Raw genomic sequence first — 21,980 nt, 5'->3', positions numbered from 1 at the left:
ACATAATGAAATTGTGTGGAACCGCGCACGTGGCTATGCGTGGGACATTCACACGCACACACACACACACACATCCGTACGCTCGATCATACAAGTACATGTAGTAGTGAAGAATTTACCTCAGACACATTATTAAAACGTATCTCTCTTCTCTCTCTCTCTCTCTCTCTCTCTCTCTCTCTCTCTCTCTCTCTCTCTCTCTCTCTCTCTCTCTCTCTCTCTATGCCTGCCACTGTGCTGCATATACAGTTAGTGAAATTGAATGGCACAGAACACGTACATGACTGTATATTTACGCACACATGGGGCATTCACGGATGCACCCACACACACCATGTATACGCCCGTCGCAAGAGAAGCACCAAATCTGCAAATGCACACCCACACACACACACTTGTACGCTCGATCATACAAGTACACACACACACACACTCATACGCTCGATCATACAAGTACAATGTAGATTATGTAGTAGTGAAGAATTCACATCAGAGACATTAAAACGTCTCTCTCCCTCTCGCTCTCTCTCTCTATGCCTGCCACTGTGCTGCATAATATTATACAGATAGCGAAATTGGTGTGGCATATAACATATACATGACTGTATATTTACCCACGGGCCAAGCGTGGGACATTCACGGATGCACACACACACACACCACACCACACACATGGCCTGCAGCAAATAACATTTCATAGCTACAAGACCTTCAAAGAAAGTCATGGTGTCAAGAAGATAGACACGTACAAGGATAATTGTAAAGTATAAATTATATTATACATGTACATGTAGCAGGGATATTCTCAGAGAGTCAAACTACCGGATGAAATGGCAAACGAAAGTCTCAACTTCAGAGAGTAGAGTGGGTGGGTGTGCAGACCAGCGAAGGTCATAACAAATTGATAATAACGTGTAACCAATGCCGGCAATGGATAATGTGTGAGCGACCAAAGAGGCGTACATAGCATTACCTGTACCACCATAAACACACCTTGACCTTGCCCATTGCGTAGCAATGATACCGCATTGTTATTTCTCCAGTCCACGACAGAATGACTGATGGCGTTTCAGGTCGCCGCTTCGACGGAACATGCGGCCGCAGGCGCAACCGTAGCCAGCAGCAGAGGGTGCCTTGTGTGGTCGATGGGCAATGGCACGCCACTCCGGATGGTTCTGGGCTGCATCGTACCATCCACATGTTGGTACCGGTGGCTCAACCGGCTCAAAGTCATGCATAACAACGTCCCTCCACCTCTTGCGTGGATCACGCGCGGGGCGCGGGGCAGGCAGTTCACCGAAGAGAACACACTTCGGCAACCGGTGATCTTCCCTCCGTGCCACGTGTCCAAGCCAGCGCAAACGTCATTCCCATATGATGTGACCAATGTCCTCAGGCACTCCAAGGGCCTTTGCAAGGGCTGAGGACGTTGCGTGGGTCTCCCATTGCTGCCGTCGCGACACTCCAACGATAGATCTGACACATTGATGGTGGAAAAGGTTGAGGTGTCGTAGGTCCGGAGCCTTCGTTGTCCAGGTTGAGGCGCCGTACAGGAGGGTAGAGAGCACCACGGCAACATACACGCGACGACGACACTGCAAACTCAGTGACCGGTTCTCGGATACGGCTTGCTTCAATTGCAAGGAACTAAATACGGCAAGCAAATCGAGGGACATTAGGTGCAAACCTCGTTGTTCTAGTTGTCTAGACTGCACGGGGTCTTGAAAATACTGAGCCTCCACGTTGTATCTGTGTGGCATGTGGCATCTGTTGATCTCGTTTGAGTAGTAGTAGGCATGCACTGCATTATGTTTTGATGAAAGGTTCGATAGCTGATGAATGGGTTTATCATTTGGCTTCCTGTGTGGGTATTGCTTCTGTGGATTGGTTTGGAGCAATGTTCAGATAGTCCAGGCATCAGGCAAATTTATAATGGCGGTCCAAGCTAGTTGAATATCTGGATCACTTTTTCTCATCTGGTCTACACTCCATCCGCTTGCATCCGTAAGCAATGCAAACGCATTGTCCCTTGCACAGGCACGTGACTCCTGCAGGCAATTTTGGGAGAGCGTAAAGTGGCAGGACGGATATTCCCGTGAAGTTACAACATGATCTGAGTATAATCGTAGGACATCAAGTCTTGACACTACTTGTGACATGATCAATTCTGCTATGCTCAATAATGCAGACTAGCAATAAGAGGCATTTGTCAGATACTAGTAACCATGAGGTACTGAGACGATTCTCTTTAGCAAACCACCCACTCCGCTATAAATGCTCAAATAATCTGTCATCTGCCTGCTCCAACTTGACTGTCCTCTTGACAAGTGAAAATCGCTGGCGTTGTCTGGGCCATAAAACCATTATTGGCATTAGTCCAACGCCTCCCTTGCTCCTCATCTCTGCATCTCGTAACGATAGGTCTGGCACATCGAAATCTAAAACTAAAATACTTGGAGCTCTTATTTGTTCAAGCTATATTTTCAGAGCCAGGAAGTTGCAAATGGCAAGAAACCCAGCTTCTCTTCACCATTGGTATCACGAGCTATGATCATTATCAGTGAGCAACGTTACTAGAGGAAAGTCGCTGGAGTGAACAGAAAGCTTTCCAAGCAGCAACGTTTCTTTCTCAGCAAGAACAAATAAAAATGAAAGAAGCAACACCAAGGATTTGTCTATCCCGGTATAGGTACCCGGGTGTGTGTAGCCTCTGGCATGGCAAGGTTCTGCCACAGATTTCCATTACAACGGCCACGGACAAGTGTCCCACTGAGATGCGGTCGCTCGCCCGGACCGCTCCGACGCGGACACCTGCGAAGAGCAGCCTGTGACGTTTATTTTTTTATGACAGAAAACTGCAAAAATAGTTGGGCTTGTCCCTTTAGTCCTACCCATCCGTGCATCATGTACATGCGCGACTGAACGAAAAACACGAACAAAATCTTTCACGAAAATCTCGTGACGCACGTGTTGACTGTTGTTTCACTGCACTCAGCTCAGCTCATGCTCAGTGCACTGGCGCATCATGGCTCGTAGACTCTACCGTACCAGTGTGGCACTGAGTCTGTACCATGCACCATGGAGTCGTCAAAATACTTATTATTTTGACGACTCCCAGGCTCGTACAATCCGTACATGCCTGGTTTATTTGTGCATTGATCTTGACTTGAAAGAAACCTGAGTGTGGTGTGGAGCAGGTGGAAATATTTTGTTTTACATTTTCTTGTGAATGCTTCCCAAACCGAAAAGCCCCTCTCAAGCCTGCGAGGGTGAAAAGCAGCATGAGGGTGATGTTGTAAATTGCAGGAAGCGACGTCTTTCAGACGCAGAAGATAGACTGGAAGAGCGTCCAAGAAAACGTGTTTCTATATCGACCAATTCTTTCTCAGCAGCCAGACGCAATAACATTTCTTCTTTGGTCGATTCAGTCAGCTCATCTACCACAAGAAACAGGATATCTTCGACTAGCCCGAGCTGCAGTATGGCTGGGCTTGTAAAGTCCAGGCCGGCTAAAGTCCTTGGCATAAAAAGCTTATCGGGTGAGTTCGGTTTGCACATTTTGAATTTCGAATGTCAATTTCACTGATCTTGACTTGAGCAGCATGTAGTGAATGCTCTGGAAAAAGATCCTATCGCTGAGTTTGTTTGATGTTCATTCAACTTACTTGGACATAATATATTGGGGATAAAGTTGAGTTCGTGCAATTCGTTCTTTGCTCCTGGTAATTTCAAATATTGAATGGATGTGTTTATTCAAATTCTAGTGCTCTTTATGCAATGCAATGTACTATGTGAACGCAAGCGTTCCATTCTCTAATTCAACGGGTATCAACATGTGTTTAAGTTGTCAATGTGCGAAGATTACACAAGAAACATGCTAAGCACATCGTATAAAACCAAAGTTACAAAACGCTTGGGTGCGAATGCCAGCAGATTCCTCCCCATGGACTGTGGGCAGAATTTGCCTTGTGTTGTTGTTGTTTCAAATCTTTATTCTCACGATAGCCAGTGGCCAATAAGAGATGTTGTTGTTGTTGTTGTTGTTGTTGTTGTTGTTGTTGTTGTTGTTGTTGTTGTTGTTGTTGTTGTTGTTGTTGTTGTTGTTGTTGTTGTTGTTGTTGTTGTTGTTGTTGTTGTTGTTGTTGTTGTTGTTGTATTTTATTATATTTGGATTCACAAAGCCAACCAGACAAAAGCCCAATTACACCGGAGCGGATGGGTGTGTGTGTGTGTGTGTGTGTGTTTGTGTGTGTGTGTGTGTGTGTGTGTGTGTGTGTGTGTGTGTGTGTGTGTGTGTGTGTGTGTGTGTGTGTGTGAGAGAGAGAGAGAGAGAGAGAGAGAGAGAGAGAGAGAGAGAGAGAGAGAGAGAGAGAGAGAGAGAGAGAGAGAGAGAGAGAGAGAGAGAGAGAGAGAGAGGGCATTCTATACATCCATTGGCTGAGTTACACCCAGCCATGTCATTTCAGACAGAAGGCTTGGAAGGTTATGCAGGGATAATCCTGGATAGCCCATACGTACCCTGCTGAACCCCACACAGACCCTCGTGCGCGTACCCTGCTGAGGATTTCAGCAGAAAATTTTAGCACCCCCCCCCCCCCCCCCCCACACACACACGCACATACAGGAAAGATAAAGAATATAGAGAGATCTTCAGTTTTATAAGGGGGAACTTGAAGTTAGGCAAATTTTCGAATTCTGCAAATTTCGTGATTTAGCGATAGGAGGATTTTGCAAGCCATGCCAAATGAGAATTTTTCGAATTAGTTTTCACTGCGTCCACTTCACCGTCACCACCTTTGCGCTCTGCGGCCGACCACACATTCCCCACAACAGCAACAAGAGGTTCCTCCGGAGTACTGAAATATTTTTAATTCCCGTAGCTATGCAGAAGACGTTACTTCAGTAACGTCTGGCGCTAGCCAGGGTCCACACAGCTTTAATTTGGTGTTTGTTTGTTTGTTTGTTTGTGTCACGCCTGGCGCTATCCCGTATCTGTACCGTACTGTACCGTACCAGCAAAGACAGCTGGCTACTATGTTTGTTTGTTTGTGCCATCGACATGCCTGGCGCTATCCCCTATCTGTCCCGTACCATCAAGAGTACGGTACCATCAAGAGAATGAGTATATATGTGAAGTGTATCGGGGGAATGCATTCAGTGCAGTAACATTTTGTGTGGATTTGTGTGCGAGGCCGAGAACCCACTAGCAGGCTGGCTGGTCCGCCTGTCGACCAGCCCGGGGATCGCATGTAGGCTGATAGCATAATAATTATAACGTATCAGATTGAGTAATTATAACGTATATACAGTCATGTAGATCTATAGCAGGGAGTCATATTATGTAAACGACTCCCAGCTGTATGGGGAGATTTTCTGGAAAAAAAATACGAAGCAGGGAGACGAGTGAATGCAATCAGAAAATCTCCCCATACAGCAGGGAGTCATATTATGTAAACGACTCCCTGCTGTATGGGGAGATTTTCTGAAAAAAATACGAAGTAGGGAGACGAGTAAATGCAATCAGAATGGATGTTAGTTGCCGTCAGTATAATAATAAGAAGAAGAAGAACGCCCGTGATCGGCAGAGTCAGCGCCGGTCCCAAGAAACGTCAGGACAGACATCCCGTCGACTCCAGAACGCCCGTGATCGGCAGAGTCAGCGCCGGTCCCATAGCTATGCAGAAGGCGTTACTTGTACTTCAGTATCTCATTGAAACGTTTTTGCAATACAATGATGTAGCTAATCAAAGGAAAAAGCATTTCCATCAGTTCTAACAACATGCACGATGAGCTAGGCAACAAAGCATAGCGCAGGGCCCTGAGCTTCCAAGCTCTCTCGTTCCTTCTGACAGCTGTTTCGGTCAATAGAACCTCATCAGAGAAGGTTGAGTTGTTGAATGGAAAAGAAACAACTACCTATTATTATTCACTGCGTTGTTGTATACGGTGCTGCTCAGTGAAAACTGATGGCGTTAGTCACGTTTGTACCCTGCAAAGCCCAGTATGTATGCACTGGTCTGGCTGGGGCTGAACAGTGCCTGTCGTGGCATTGACTTGCTTGATCAGATTGCATTGAGTAGCACCAAGAGTTTGCAACTCCCTATCTCGAGCTACAATGGGTTCACCCGCGCCGGAATTTTTTTATTGCGTCATTCTTTGGCAGAAGTATGATCAAGTGCGTATGCTTTCCCGCGCGTGTTGTGTAGATACGGTGAGAGTTCATCAGGTTCAGAACACATCGATCGATCATCCGTTGTTCTGATTTGACTACCGTAGAGAGCGATACTATCACCATACTGTGTCCGTTTCATTCCTGATGGTGATGATGGTGACCCAAACTTTGAAGCGTTCGTGCCTTTGTGAGAATTGCAGCTGTTGAGTGCCAGTCAGTGTTGCTGAATACTACAAGGGACAAGGTTTCCTTGTTGCCAAATTTTCCTGGTTTGCAGTAGGTGGGTGATCTTTTGGGATTGCACTGCCATGCCTCCCAGTCCCACCATTCACTACATACACAGTCATATCATGCCTCATCCAAATGCCAGTATCCCGATGTATTCCCCGGGGAAGCTTTAGGGCGATGTTTTAAACGCTTGAGCATCTTCTCGGCTCCAAAGACTGCTCTTCGTCCTGGAAGCCATGAGATGAGTCCCGTTGAGAGCGTGTAGCAAGAGGTTGCTGTTGGTTGTTCCAGCCATACTTCGTTCTAAAGCCTGTGTCTTCTCTGGAGGGCAACACTGCGCTCCATTAGCCAAACGACTTCTGTTCGTGTTGTTTCTTTTGCCCACGTGTATCTGTTCTCAGTCAAAACTGCTAGTGGAGATGCGTATTACACGAAGACATGGGGAGAGCTGAAAATTGCCATTCGAGCCATCTTGCGGCAAGAAGCACTTTGTGTTAGCCAGCAGCAGCTCTTCAGCTATGTGAAGAACACATGTAACCAGAAGATGGCTGCGCAGCTCTACACAAATCTGATCGAAGTCATCGCTGAGCACGTCAAAAAGCAGATTGTGATGTTCCGTTCGTAAGTGGCATGTGTGCGCTCGTGTTGGTGTCTGTTTGTGTGAGTGCGTGTGCACGTGTGTGTGAGTGTGTGTGCACGTGTGTGTGTGTGTGTGTGTGTGTGTGTGTGTGTGTGTGTGTGTGCTTGTAGGTGTGTGTATGTGTGTGAGTGTATGAGAGTGTGCGTGTGTGTTTGTAGGCGTGTGTGTGTGTGTATGTGTGTACATGTGCATGTGTGTGTGTGCGCGCACGCGCGTTCGCCCATGCAGTGATCTGTGCAGTGCTCTATGCACATCCATACTGTGCGAGAGTATCATTGTGGAGCGCAGCTCAAAACAGTGGTCAAACGTTTTGGAGCATTTTCTTAGTATTAACTAGCGTCATTACCTGTTAAACATTGTGCCATCAAAGGAATGTACTCTATCACCTTCATAACCAGATGAGGGTATGGATAAAACAGGTACAAATTCACCTGCATCAATGTTATCCACCTAATATCCACCTATCGCGGGCTATTCCTCGTATGTGTGCGTGTGCATGTTGTTTGGGTGTGTATGCGTTCATGTGACTGCCGTTACTTTATTCTAAATTACTCGCAATGACCATAGCGCACAAGTAGCCAGGTATGCACTTGCAACTTCTTTTTGCACATCTTGTGAAGTACATCCGTACACATGTGACAAAAGATAGAGAGAGCGGTACATGTGCTGCTAGCTGTACACTATGTCTTAGTGCTGCTGCTGCCGGGCATGCTTTTCTGTTGTGCCACGTCTTGCAGGGACAACATGGACCAAGCGACCTTCTTGCAGAGAGTGCATTCACTGTGGGAGCAGTACTGCCAGCAGATGGTCTACGTACGGAGTATTTTCCTGACTCTGGACCGCACCTACGTGGCGCAGACTGGCAGTGTGCTGCAAGTGTGGTAAGATTCACCTGCATCTTCTTTTACACTGCCAAAGAGTACATACCCCCCCCCCCCCCCCCCCCAAGTGTGCAACTCCACTATGGGTGCTGTCCGGACAGAATTTCAAGTTGACATCGTATTTATGACGCCTGGCATGTACGCAGCGTTGTACGCGTATTATTGGACGTATCCTGGATCTGTGGTGGACTGATCTCCATTTGATCCTGTACAAACTAGGGAAAGGAAACACGTGCAGAGGCGCCGAGTCTCCATATCAGACGGGAGATCTCCTGGGTTTTTTTTTGTAATGCTATTCCATATTCCGACCAGAATTGAAAACCTCCTTCCTCAACACAGATTTTGCGGAAAGTATGGTAACCATGTATGTACAGTCCGACCTCGCTTATCCGGTCCTCTTTTATCCGGATCCCTTGCCATCCGGGAGAAAATAGCTGGTTACATATTTACAGCATACGTGATGCATCCAACATAAACGGTGTTCGGTTATCCGGTTCCCTCGCCTATCCGGATATTTTTGTGGAAAATGGATGTGTGTGTTTAAGCGAGGTCTGACTGTACAGTGGTGCTTTCCTTGGTGTGACCGGCACTCTGTTCCCGTGCACGGTGAATTGTGCTGACATAGCATGCCCGTTTTTACTCCTCGGTGTTGGAGGGCAGGCGCCCTTCCCACTGGCTGTCCAATCTGGAGGTAGATCTCCCTACCACAGATGAAGTGAAGTTTGTAGGTCTGCATGTGTCAGGGGCGTCGGAAGGTATCTTAGTGTGGTACGGTCAGCCATCTGAAGTACAATTTGCTCATGGGGGAGGGGTGGCTGAGCCCAAAAATTTGGAAATTTAGAGCCCAGATGATTGTATTTTATTGATTCACGGGGTACCTGGAGCAAAAAAAGTGGTGCGGTCAATACGGTAGTGACCGTACCGTGTCCGACGCCCCTGTGTGTGATGGCTTGACACCCAGTACGGGGATTGTAACTTGTAAGTCACTTGTACGAGGAGCTTTGCATCGTAAACGAAATGACACTAACTTGAAAGTTTGTGGGACCAGCACTGCATGCGGGAGTTGCACACTCTTGTGGGTTATGTACTCTGGACACTACCCAATAGGCATCTAGTACATGTACATGAAAGTCACGACCAGTCAACCAGACACTGAGACTGAACTATGTTTGGTCCCCGGTCACCACGCAGCTCGCAGCAAGGGCCCAAGTTGACACAGGCCATACAAAGCGAACACTGTACACACATTCATTATACGTTCAGGGCTAGTACTTGTACAGAAACACGTGGGCGCCATCTTGGTTCACGTGACATGTGTCACACCATGCTGTGTACAGGGAATCTAGCCGTACTTCGCGTCGACTCTGGCCTGTTCAAATCCACGCAAGTGAGCCACAGTTCTCTCTAGCAGGCTGAGATTTTGCAGGCACCGAGTTCAGATGTGGGCAAAGGGATTCACCGAAGGATTTTTTGATTTCCGCAATTTAGACTTCAAATAACACCCTCAAACTCGGTAAACGTGTCCCACCTCTAGGATCGTTTTGGCGAAATTGGCTTCGGTGAAAGTATGGAGCATCTTCTACTGAAAATTTTGAGCCATCGATTGTCAAAATCGGCTGATGTGGAGCTCACTTGTGTCGTTTTGAAGGACGCCGTGCCACGCGACTTGCGCTGGTTCTTTCACAAACGGAAGACACCAGTCAGAACTGCAGACTGTGACAGTGCAGTGCGCACGGCAAGGAAAAGAAGGAGACGTGCATTTTCCATTTGTTGCACTGTGTCCTTTGCTTTTATTGTTCACTGATACCATGTTCGCAAAATCTTGAGCTAGAGAGAAGACTGACTTACAATCTTATTCATCTAGGCTTCAGCGTGATGCACGTATTCCAGACCATAGGAAATATTGGGAAAGGAACCGGGAACCACGAGAATAATTTTTCTGGAGCGAATCCAATTATTACCATGGTTCCTTGTTCTTGAACACCGCGCTCCACCACATCGTCAATGTTTCTGCGAGGTAAGGATTTCAGGACTACTGTCGGTTTGTTCGACCTCGGGGCGATCTGATCTACGTCCAGCTGGCCATGATACTGAGCCGAACTGGCCACTAGTTCGTTCTTTCTCGACTCGGGTTAATCAAGCCGGTCAGAGTGCGATTTCCTACCCTGGATGCGATCCATGGTGCGGACTGAAAATAACTACTGAACACCTCCTTGTACAAGCACTGACATACAAGACCGGTGGTGGATACAAACTGACCACAGGAAACCCTAACAGCACCCGCTCTGTCAAAGAAAGTCGAAGGGAAGCAGTTCGAACTAGTTCAAGCACCACCAAAAAATAGAAACTAGCACTTGCTCTTGCAGCTAGGTCAAAGATCTGTACTGGCAAGTACACTTTTGCGCAGTCGCGACCTCGCGGCCCCGCATCACGTGCGGGTATCTGATGACGTAGCGTGATTCAAGATGGCCTCTGACGTGTTCCCGTTTTGTGATCCCAAATACCAGCCCTGACGTTGTGCAGTCAATCCGTACTCACTGCACCGTTTGAATGGCAGTGAGGTCCGCACGAACATTGAGCTAGTGCAGGGCCATGTGTGACTCTACTACCCTCAGTGAGCACTCTATTGGACAGCCTGGAACCTCTCTGTTTTATGGGCGGGGAATCAACCGCGCATGAACTGCAGTGCATGAAAAAATAGGGAAGACCTAAGTAGCAGCACCGATCTCCTCATTCTTCAGCACTCTAGTACTGTAGGTAATACAGTGGAACCTGTCTAAGACGACCACTGCTCATGGGACCTTCAAAACGTGGTCTCCTTATCCAGTGTCATTTGACTGGAAATAGCATCCATTGGTCCTGGTTTCAGTGGTCTTCTAGGACAGATGGTCGCCTTATCCGAGTGGTCGCCTTGACAGGTTTTGCTGTACTGGGAATTCGTGATTATCTACAGTAGTGTGGTGAATAGGGAAAATCCCCAGAATCTCAGTATCAAAATTCCGTTCCCAGGAACACGAGAACACATTCCGATTGCTTCACTTCAAAGTCCTGTTGTAGTATAAGTCAAAGTCCTAAATATAATTATATAAATGTGCTGTGTTCTTGTGCCAACTCTACTGGCAGGGATGCGTCCTTGGATCTTTTCCGACAGCACATTGCCACTGACCCTGCCGTGCAGCCTCGCTTGTTTCCAGGTGTACTGAACCTTGTGTCAAGGGAGAGGTAAGGTAATGAAACACACTGGCAGAATCTTGCTTACTACCAGTGTTGGCCTCATTTCTCTATGATGTCTGCTTCACTGTTGAGCTTTTAGTCATAGGGGTGAAACGAACAAGGAATTTCGAATACGAACGATTTCCCACTCTAACAAACGAACTCGAGCGAATATTCTCTAATAAAATAATTATTGTAGTTACCAAGACAGTATAGCCATTTGTACACTCGATTTGTATTTGGCCAGTATTTGCAGAATTCATTAAGTTGTGATGGTAAACAAACCCTGTAATGCATGACTGTATGTTCATCGTATAATACAGTACTTGTGCACAACATTATTAATATTGCAAAAACAAAGGAAGAAATGAGAGAGAAATTGCACATTGGAGAGGCACAGTTCCAGTTGCACCGACAACGGTAGCGATTGCAGCTGCTAAGGATCTGGAACTGGCAGGACAGCAGTTGCCTAGACATGAACAACCTCCTCTTCCAAAACCTCATCAAGCTCAACTACAGCAGCCTGCTTGACGGCAACCCTCCCTGCAGCTGGCCCTTGTGCGCTCCTAAGCCGCTGATTCTGTTGGAGGAAGATCAGCGCATCGATATTCACCGGTGACGGTGCCGACCAGAGCTTGGACACAATGTGCCCTGCAGCCAAAAACACCCGCTCTGACGGCACAGAAGTCGCAGGGACACACACGACCTGCCTAGCCATCTGGCTTAGCAGACTGAACCGTAATTCATGCATGCGCCACCAGCTTAACGGATGAAGGTGCCGCCTTCTCGCCGAAGAAGTTGGCAACATCCTGCTCAGCTTGAACACTGGCAGACACTTGTGCATCATCAGCTTCGCCGAAGAAGAGGTCATGGTCTTTTGCTGGCCTCTTCGCAGGTGGCTCAGCAGCACTGATGTTGTCATCACCAACCTCTGCCTCAGGCGATACCGTCATGCAGCGGTGGAGTATCTCGTGGCGGAGTTCCTCACACTGCGCCTCATCCAAGAAGGACAAACTACCCGGGCGAAGATGGAGTGCAGCTGCAATAGCAACCGTGCCCTCCACATTCACTGGAGACAACATGAACTTGCGCTTAACCTCCTCAGCCAGCTGCGCACAGAATGCTTTCAAGCATGTTGACTACTGCTCTGCTCGTGTATGCGCCTCGCTGCAACGAACAAGTGATGTCGTTATTGGCAGCACAGAAGACATGGTCAGGTACTGCTGGACACTGAGGACTGTCATTGCCTTCTCATATGGTCGAAGGACTGACACCAGCTCCTCCGCCAATGCCCAGTGCTTCTCTTTCAAAAGGAGGGCACGGTGATCGGACTTCGGTGTGAGCATCGGGTCGGTAAGCACAGAAGAAACTGGCATCTTTAACTCGACCAACCGCTGGATCATGTAATACAAGCTGTTTCAACGAGTTGGGACATCTTGTATTAGCTTCTTTGCAACAGACTCCGGCATGTGCGTCTTCTGCTTCTCTAGCAGGTGCTGTGTGCAAAAGCAGCTGTGGCTGAAATGCGCCACCAATCGTCGGGCCTCAGCAAGCAACTTCTTGGTCGGCGCAGCATCATCAAATGCGTGCCGAAGGCACGTCTGCAGTCGGTGGGCAGCACATATCTCGCTGGACTAATCCAGTTTCCGGCCAGCTGCCACCATGTTTGCGGCCTCGTCATGCACAATGGCAGTTACCTTGTCCGCAATACCGAATTCTGCTGCAATGGACTTGATGTGCTCGGCCACGCTGTGTGACCGCCGTCCATTGATCGTGTTGCCAGCACGAAGCTGTGCAACTCCCAAGAATCGCTCAGGAAATGCACAGTGTACGTTGCAAATGATCGTACGGCCTTCGATGTCCACGCATCAGTGGTCAGTGCAACGGCTGGGACTGCCTTCAGCAGCGCACACAGTTCTGCTTTTCCCTCCTCGTGCCTCTTGACAATCACCTTGGACACATGGCTCCTGCTGGGGATCATATACCCAGGCTCCACGGTGTGAAAACAGACCTCCTTCAGAGACTTATAACGTCTTTTTGGAGCCTGCTAAGACGCTCCGGTTTTTGCAAACGAACGGTGGGTCTTTTCTGCTTCTTTTGAGACCAAAATGGTGCAGATTAGATCAAAAATGAATGAGTTACAGCTTGTCAGTCATCGGCGGATAGTCGTCGATTTTTGACTGGCTATTCGGTGAAGGGTTAAACTTTGGCATTTATCCTATAGGTAAAGCCAGGATAACTAAGGGGACAAAGTATAGTAGATTGCAGTACACACATGCGCACTTTGTCCTGGCTGCAGAAGATTCTTCAATTCTTGCAAGTAGCCAGGTATTGTGTGTGGGCGTGGGCAGGCGGACATGCGTGTGTGTGTGTGTGTGTGCGTGTGTGTGTGTATGTTTGCACGCTGTACTTTGCTGTGACAAGGGTAGAATGGAGTTAGTTGCGCTTCACTTGGTATACACGTTATGCCTATAGAGGTTATGCATGTGATGCAGTGGTGGTGAACTAGTGGCTTGTCTTATGATCGCTACGTGTACAGTGTGAGGGTGCAGTTTCACTTGAGCCAGTTCATCGCTGTGTCGCGGCTTTGCCTAAGCATCTCAAGTTCTCAACTGATGATGCAATCGCATCACCTCTATGGTACCGGTTCGCTTAAGATTGTCTTACGGCGTACATTGCACACGAATGACAGGCCGTTACAGCTTGTCGCACGAGTGAGGGGAGCACGGGGGAGGGGGGGGGGGGGGGAGGTTCCAGCTATATGTAATGCAATCTGTCTCTGTGTGTCAGCTACATGTAATGCAATCCGTCTCTGTGTGTCTTCGTCTTGTGTGTGCTGTGCTATAGGCAAGGTGAAGCAATAGATCGGCAGCTTCTCAGCAGCTTAGTTCATATGCTAATGGCTCTTCAGGTAGGGTTCTTTTGTGTAGTTTGTATTGCCAACTGTCATGTTTACGTCTGATTGGAGTTGTCTGTGTTCCGAGGTTCCAATGTTGTCGATGGCTGCAATCGAGGTGCGTGGCCAACCATTGTTTTCCCCAGTGCGTTTGTTTCTTTTTTGCTGCGAAGCTTTCCACTGCTGCATGTTGCATGTTGCATGTTGCATGTTGGTCCTCCTTGGTGTACAGTCTGATGTGTGCTTACTGGACCACTTTTCAACTTATTTTGTTTTTTCCTACTGGCTGCTGCTGCTGCTGCTTCGTTGACATTGGTGGTTCTATGTACAGATGTACGCGGCCAGTTTTGAGGGACCATTCTTAGCTGAAACGGAACTAGTATATTTCGCCGAGGGCCGGCGGCTGTTGCTTGAGAACAATATGTCAGTGCCTGACTACCTACAGCATGTCGACCAGCGTCTGAAACAGGAGCAGGAGAGGCTGAATGTAGGTGGCCTGAATGGCATTGGCTGTACCATCTATCATGATCGGTTGTGTGTGTGCGTGCGTGGTGGTGGTGGTGGTGGTGGTGTGTGTGTGTGTGTGTGCGTGTGTGTGTGTGTGTGTGCGTGCATGTGTGCGCGCGCGCGTGCGTGCATGCGTGTGTATGTAATATGTATGTGTGTGTGTGTGTGTGTGTGTGTGTGTTTGAGTTTGCCTGCGTGTGTGCATTTATGTGTTTGTGCATGTACTGTTGAATTCTGTTGACCTTTGTACTTATTAGATCTACTACATGTATAAGCAGCAGCCATGTTCGAGTGCTGGAGGTACCACATGCTATTTTAGTATTTGCCTCTTCTGCCTTCCATGTTCTTCTTTTCAGGCCTATCTGGATGTATCAACACGAGCACCTCTCATCACTTGTGTGGAGAAAAACCTTGTTGCCCTTCATGCTGCCGGTATTATTTCCCGTGGACTGGACGACCTGTTGGATTCCAACCGGTCAAGGGATTTGAGGCTGCTCTTTTCACTGTTTGAGCGGATCGACGGCTGTCTGGATAAGCTATGCAAGGCTTTCAACGGTTATGTCAAGGTATAGTTGGGTGTGTTTGTCCTCGTCTCTCTTTCTCTTCATCTCTCTCTCTCTCTCTCTATCTCTCTCTCTCTCTCTCTCTCTCTCTCTCTCTCTCTCTCTCTCTCTCTCTCTCTCTCTCTCTCTCTCTCTCTCTCTCTCTCTCTCTCTCTCTCTCTCTCTCTCTCTCTCTCTCTCTCTCTCTCTCTCTCTCTCTCTCTCTCTCTCTCTCTCTCTCTCTCTCTCTCTCTCTCACACACACACACACACACACACACACACACACACACACACACACACACACACACACACACACACACACACACACACACACACACACACCATTCGACCATTGGACGCCCATCGCCAGAGGCGATGATAGCAATGCTACAGCAGAAGCCATAGCAACTTGTGCTGGGATTGCACCATTCAACAGGTTGCAAGGCTGAAGAATTGGCCGCCACTATTCAGCCTGGTCTACACCACACAGCTATGAAGTGGCTTTTTCTGGCCAGTGAATCCCTACTTTTTGGTCTTTTTTATTATTATTTTTTCCACACACAAATCACACCACATACTCCGGCATGCACTGGCTGTTGGTAACCACCCAGGAGAATGAAAGAAAAGTCAGGAAGAGTCTGAGAAGGAGAAGAAAGACGTGTGTGACCATAATCGTCGGGAATCGAACCCCCCCCCCCCCCCCCCACACACACACTCATTCTGATCCATCAGTGCAAACTTTGCATAATTGGATTTCCGAAATCCGAATTCTGTAAAGTTTGCACTGATGGACCAGAGCCTAGCCCCTAGCCTAGCCCCTAGGGAATCGCATGGAGTCGTACAATTCTGTACAATCCCTGGCTAGCAGCTACACTCTGGTTATCGATCACAACGAAGCGTAGAAAACATGTTCTTTGACTTTGTTTGAATCGGAAATCATCTAGGCCACGTACCTGATGCCAGGTTTCTGTTTGCATGCTCTGGGCCTGGCCAGGCCTCGAGAGCATGGTCTGGCGCGTGCAACAAGTCAAACTGGCTGCTGAACTGTCAGCACCTCGGAGTTATGACTTCACTCTGCAGTTGAATAGGGGACAGCTGAATGACGCTCATTCTTGTGAGAATGTCCTTATTCATGCGGCAATCCTGGTCACATGGCACGAAAATCATGTCGTTTTGGCGTTTGCCGTTATCCAAGCTGCCGTTATTCGTTATACCAGAGGTTGACTGTATGTAGTCAAATGGGCGTTTGCTCTAGCCATCGAAAACATGGCGTTATTTGCGAGTTGTCGTTATGGCTTAGATCGTAATTGGCTAGATTGACTATTATATTTTGAAATGGCCATCTCGTAAAGGTTTCCTGGTTTACTGTACAGGCCTCACTTTCAAGCTGGACCATCAGTGTATAAGAGTATGATAAGGCAGTAGGGCACGTGACTTTTGTTAAGTTCGATCTGTGTGTCTGTATGTGTGTGTGTCTGTATGTGTGTGTGTATGTGTGTGTGTGTGTGTGTGTGTGTGTGTGTGTGTGTGTGTGTGTGTGTGTGTGTGTGTGTGCGTGTGGGTGGGTGGGTGGGTGCGCATGCGTGTGTTTATGTGTGTGTGTATTGGAACAGGGCCGTGGGTCGACGATTGTGATGGATGCTGACAGGGAGGGCAGCATGGTGCAAGACCTTCTAGATTTAAAAGACAAGCTGGATGTGACTGTGGAGGACTGCTTTGTGAATATGAACAAGTTTGTCATCTCACTCAAGGTATGCTACATGGTGCCAAGTACCCGAATCGTATATTTGAAGCGCTGTTGTTGTCACCAAAGTACACTGTTTGTTCTTCAACAACACAAACAAATACAGTAGATGTGGAGCATTGATTATCCGAAACCCTAGAGGCAGACGCTGTTCAGAATGGTTCCGGGTAAGGGAAAAGTTCGGATAATGACAGAGTGTATGTGATTACTACATGCGAGCTGAAGGTCATAGGCAATGGCTTCATCATTGAGAATGCGTTCAAGATCATGCACATGTCTAGTAAATCTACGCTGCGTTGATGGGCATGCCAGCAGCACACACGTACATTGTACCTGGTAGATGTGCAGGCTAGACGACCCGCTCTGGTGCGTAGCCAACTCTAGTCCTGCTTCCTACATCCGTTTTCTTCTTTTTGTTCTCCTTTTGGGGGGGGGGGGGGAGGAGGGCGGGGATGGGAGTGGTCCCAGGCATTCAGGATAATCAAATCGTCCGGATAATCGATGATTTTCTGTGTTGCATTTAGGGAACATGTGCTTTTTGAACCAATTGTAACTGATCCCAGTGATCCGTACCAGTTGCTTAATTCGAGGGCCGTTTGAAGGGAGATGTTTCCATTGCCCACGTGTTTCCTTGGTACCACCACAAAGCACACACTTTCCTAAAGGATAAGTTGCACAGCTCGTACCAAGGGACTCGTCCTGAGCCGTGAGACACGCATGCACAATGGCAACAATGACAATGCCCGTTTTCTTTTCTATCCCGAGCGAAAGTACATTTTGACTAATTTGTTGCAAGTCCTGGCCTGGAACAAGGGTAGCGGATGGGTTTATCGTTCTTTGACCAATTGGAAGAGTGTGACGAATTCACATCCGCCGCATTTTTAGCTGTATGTATGCTTTGATCCTTTTAAAGCGTGGTGGTGTTCCCCCGATGCTGGCAAGTCAAAGTACAGGTTGACACAGAAAATGAAGTTGTGTTTTGAGATACTGTAAGTCGACGAATTTTCGGCCCATTCAAGTTTCGGCCGCATCAAATTTTCGGCCTGTACTGCTGCCGCTTGTATACACTGTCACACTAAACCTTGCAAAACAAATTTCCGGCCAAACATGATCAGGCCGAAAATAGCCGAAAATAAATATGCGCCGAATATTTGTTGACTTTAATACAGTAGCTGTAGAGTTCTTAGTTGAGAGTTGTGCGTCTGTGTGTGCTAATGGCTTGTGCTTCCTCCCTGATATTTCTGTAGGATGCATTCACGGTGGTGGTGAACCAGAGAGCGAACAAACCAGCAGAGTTGATCGGTAATACTGCCAGATTGGATAATCTGTGTGTGTGTGTGTGTGTGTGTGTGTGTGCCCGTGTGTGTGTGCCCGTGTGTGTGTGTGTGTGTGTGTGTGTGTGTGTGTGTGTGTGCCCGTGTGTGTGTGTGTGTGTGTGTACATGTAACATGGTGTGTGTGCACATGAGTAGGTGGGTGGGTGGGCTTTTGCTGCCGTGCACGCGTACATGTGGGCACACATATGTAACTACCTGCATTTGCAGATATACAAGGTGTTAGTGATCCAGCTATTGGTATGCTATTGGTATGCTGTTGTACATTTTTCAAATCCACGCTTGACTATGTTGTATGGCTATTGTTCCCGGCCTTTTCTGTATCCTGTAGCCAAGTTTGTTGATGTGAAGCTACGAGCTGGAAATAAGGTGAGAGCCTCTGAGTACTGGCTTGACTTTGTTGCTATACTGTTTGCACAGTGAGATCAGTCTACCCCCCCCCCTAGAGTGTGTGAGTATTAGCCCTGCCTTTCTGGCTGCATTGCTGCATCACCCAGGCACTCTGCAGAAGGTGCAGGGCTCCCCAGATGGCTACAAGTGTGATCCAACTCACCAGACACGCTCAGCTACCGTAAACCGGGAAACGTTTTCCGCCAGTTTTAGTTCGCGATTTGCGAGCGCAGACAAGTTTGCACCTGGACATGTTTGCGATTGGAGTCAGTTTCCTCAGTTTCTTCACTACAGTCCTACGTTTCATGCCGGCTTACTTTTGCGACTCCACACCCATCACCAAAACCGAGAAGCATTACAGATCACAAAGGTTACCCGCTTTACGGTGATCAGTGTCGAGTCTTGCAACACTAATTTGACCCTAAGGACACTGGCTGAGATGTTACTATCACTTCACTGTCACCGTCCTTGATTAACTGCTCTTCTTTTTCTGACAATGCATGTCATTGCTTTGTGTACACGGCTGTGTGTGTGTGTGTGTGTGTGTGTGTGTGTGTGTGTGTTTGTGTGTGTGCAACTCTACAGGCATCTACTGATGAGGAGCTCGATCTGCTCTTAGATAAGGTGATGGTCCTGTTCCGCTTTATTCAGGGTGAGCTTTCAAGAGTGTGGTATGAAACTGTGCGCTGGGGTCTTCGTCTTTTTGTTGTTGTTTTTTGTGTGTGTTTTTTTCTTCTTCTTTTTTCCACATTAATTTCATCGTTTTTCTCCTCTGCTTGTGGGCATGATTTGCTCGACATCTTCCAAAGTGTAATGTGTGCATGGCAGACGGCAAGAGAACAGAAGCTAACTGTCATCCTACGAAACCAGGCCACCACACCTGGATGATATTGCGTAGGAATTTTGATAAACACTAACCAACAGAACTGTACACTCTGGGATAGTTGTGTCCTCTTGTTCGGACATGTTGACACTGCCTGACTATTTTCTTGTAATACAGAAAGGCATTGGTGTCCATGTAATGTGTGGTGGTTGTATCTTTTTCTGGGAGTAGGTCTAGCTGCCTGAGTAATGGCACAATCCAAAATAATGTTCTGTGCATGTGTATACTGTATATCTTGCATTTCTTGTGTGTGTATGTGTGTGTGTGTGTGTGTGTGCGTGTGTGCGTGTGTGTGTGTGTGTGTATGTGTGTGTGTGTGTGCGTGTGTGTGTGTGTGCACATGTGCATGTGTGCGTTTTGTGTGTGTGTGTGTGTGTGTGCTCGCGCCCTCGCACGCACGCATATGTGTGTGTGTGTGTGTGTGTGTGTGTGTGTGTGTGTGTGTGTGTGTGTGTGTGTGTGTGTGTGTGTGTGTGTGTGTGTGTGTGTGTGTGCCTAATACTGTCACCCAGGCAAAGACTTTTTTGAGGCGTTCTATCAGACTTGCTTAGCAAAACGTCTTCTTGTTGGGAAGAGTGCATCAGTAGATGCTGAGCGAGCAATGCTCTCCAAGCTGAAGCAAGGTAAGTGTGTGCATGTTTTTGTTTTGGTTTTGCTACTGTTTGCTTTGCATGTTTTTCCCAAGGGTGCCTAGTTATAAGAAAGCAAAGGAGCAAAAATCTCTCTCTCTCTCTCTCTATCTATCTATCTATCTATCTCCCTCTAACTATCTATCTATCTACTCAAATCTTTGGACAGCAACTGTTTCGCTCTGTTAGAGCTCCTCAGCACAGCTCAGAGGACCGAAGCGCAGCTCTTCGCAATGAAATACGTTTCCGTGAAGCAAAGCATTTTTATAAAGAGCTGCAAACCCTGCCAAGAGTGCTCGAAATGCTCCAAGAGCAGTGAGCGTTGCACAAGGCGAGCGGCAAGGGTTCGCGCTAAGGTAAGAGCGCTCAACCTAACGGCATTGCTGACTGCTAGGGAGCATAATACTCAAATCTGTGGACAGCAACTGTTTCGCTCTGTTAAGCCTAGTTCACATTCGACGGGGCGCGACGGGACGCGACGTAAGGATCGACGGGACGGACTGACGGCGTCCAATGTGGACACCAGGAACGGGAACGCAACCGTACTACCGTACAGATCGGGAAGCGACGGGAAGAGTTGGATCGATCCAACTTTTCATACCGTAGACGGGCGTAGACGGGGACGCAAGCGTACAAAACGGCTGCAATTCGAGTGTGAACAGGAGACGGCGTCGTGCGCCGACTACTCCCGATTCGTACTTGGAAATTTTTAGCATTTCGAACACTGCGCTTCCCATGATAAGACACAGAATGGCTAGCACGACTTGAGTTGAATTTTAGCAACATAAGATCTCATGTCACCTATTGCATTTAGGGATAGTTCAGAAGCGTGACAGATGAACTATTCTATCATTTCCTGGGGCTATTATTTGAATGCCACAACTTTCAGGGCTAATTTTTTGGTCTTCATGAAAAACTGGTATTGTGAACTTGATTCCGCTTCTTTCAAGGAGAAATAATTGAAGAGAAGTCCCGAAAAACGAGAAATTAGGTCCGAAAGTCACCCCGTCACGGACCGTGCCTTATGACTCGCGCCGTTCGACGTTGAACGTCGCAACGACTGCTGCATGTCGTGTCGTACCAATCGTACAGGATTTTACAGCTCACCCCAGCCCTCCCGACAAGCCCTTACGTCCCGTACCGTCGGCGTTGCGTCGAATGTGAACTAGGCTTTAGAGCTCCTCAGCACAGCTCAGAGGACCGAAGCGCAGCTCTTCGCAATGAAGTACGTTTCCGTGAAGCAAAGCATTTTTATAAAGAGCTGCAAACCCCGCCAAGAGTGCTCGAAATGCTTCCAGTGAGCGTTGCACAAGGCGAGCGGCAAGGGGTCGCGCTAAGGTAAGAGCGCTCAACCTAACGGCATTGCTGACTGCTAGAGAGCATAATACTCAAATCTGTGGACAGCAACTGTTTCGCTCTGTTAGAGCTCCTCAGCACAGCTCAGAGGACCGAAGCGCAGCTCTTCGCAATGAAATACGTTTCCGTGAAGCAAAGTATTTTTATAAAGAGCTGCAAACCCCGCCAAGAGTGCTCGAAATGCTCCAAGAGCAGTGAGCGTTGCACAAGGCGAGCGGCAAGGGTTCGCGCTAAGGTAAGAGTGCTCAACCTAACGACATTGCTGACTGCTAGGGAGCATAATACTCAAATCTGTGGACAGCAACTGTTTCGCTCTGTTAGAGCTCCTCAGCACAGCTCAGAGGATCTATCTATCTATCTATCCCGCTCCTGTCCTAGCAACAGTCGAGCACTCTCACCCCAAACTGCTAACACAATGGACCAACCAATGAGAATGGATATAGACTACTCGCTTAAGAATATACCGATACCTACGGAGAAGGAGTACAAGAAGGCCCCCTTCTCCCCTTCTCCGTATATATTCTAGTGATTGTTAGTCTTGGTAATATGCTGTCTGATGAAGT

General features: G+C 47.8%; 1 protein-coding gene across 2 annotated transcripts in view; it reads left to right on the top strand.

Annotated features, from left to right (window-relative positions):
• Nucleotides 1-3,151: 3,151 nt before the first annotated feature.
• The window catches only part of LOC135809279 (cullin-4A-like), a 33,788-nt gene continuing 14,959 nt past the window's right edge, over nucleotides 3,152-21,980 (top strand). Inside the window, exons 1-12 of one of the 2 annotated variants that reach the window (XM_065322595.1) lie at nucleotides 3,152-3,539; nucleotides 6,802-7,021; nucleotides 7,778-7,921; nucleotides 11,045-11,143; nucleotides 13,982-14,045; nucleotides 14,362-14,517; nucleotides 14,894-15,103; nucleotides 16,696-16,833; nucleotides 18,074-18,128; nucleotides 18,491-18,528; nucleotides 19,135-19,201; nucleotides 19,945-20,055. In XM_065322595.1, coding sequence (XP_065178667.1) covers nucleotides 3,230-3,539; nucleotides 6,802-7,021; nucleotides 7,778-7,921; nucleotides 11,045-11,143; nucleotides 13,982-14,045; nucleotides 14,362-14,517; nucleotides 14,894-15,103; nucleotides 16,696-16,833; nucleotides 18,074-18,128; nucleotides 18,491-18,528; nucleotides 19,135-19,201; nucleotides 19,945-20,055 — 1,612 coding nt within the window. In that variant the 5' untranslated portion in view covers nucleotides 3,152-3,229. The remainder of the gene's footprint in view (nucleotides 3,540-6,801; nucleotides 7,022-7,777; nucleotides 7,922-11,044; nucleotides 11,144-13,981; nucleotides 14,046-14,361; nucleotides 14,518-14,893; nucleotides 15,104-16,695; nucleotides 16,834-18,073; nucleotides 18,129-18,490; nucleotides 18,529-19,134; nucleotides 19,202-19,944; nucleotides 20,056-21,980) is intronic. The other variant, XM_065322594.1, reaches the window with a different exon arrangement.

The sequence above is a fragment of the Sycon ciliatum genome, chromosome 2 (assembly GCF_964019385.1).
Source record: "Sycon ciliatum chromosome 2, ocSycCili1.1, whole genome shotgun sequence".
In the NCBI taxonomy this organism is placed as follows: domain Eukaryota; kingdom Metazoa; phylum Porifera; class Calcarea; order Leucosolenida; family Sycettidae; genus Sycon; species Sycon ciliatum.
The sequence above is the reverse complement of the archived record's forward strand: the minus strand, read 5'-3'. Positions and strand labels throughout refer to the sequence as shown.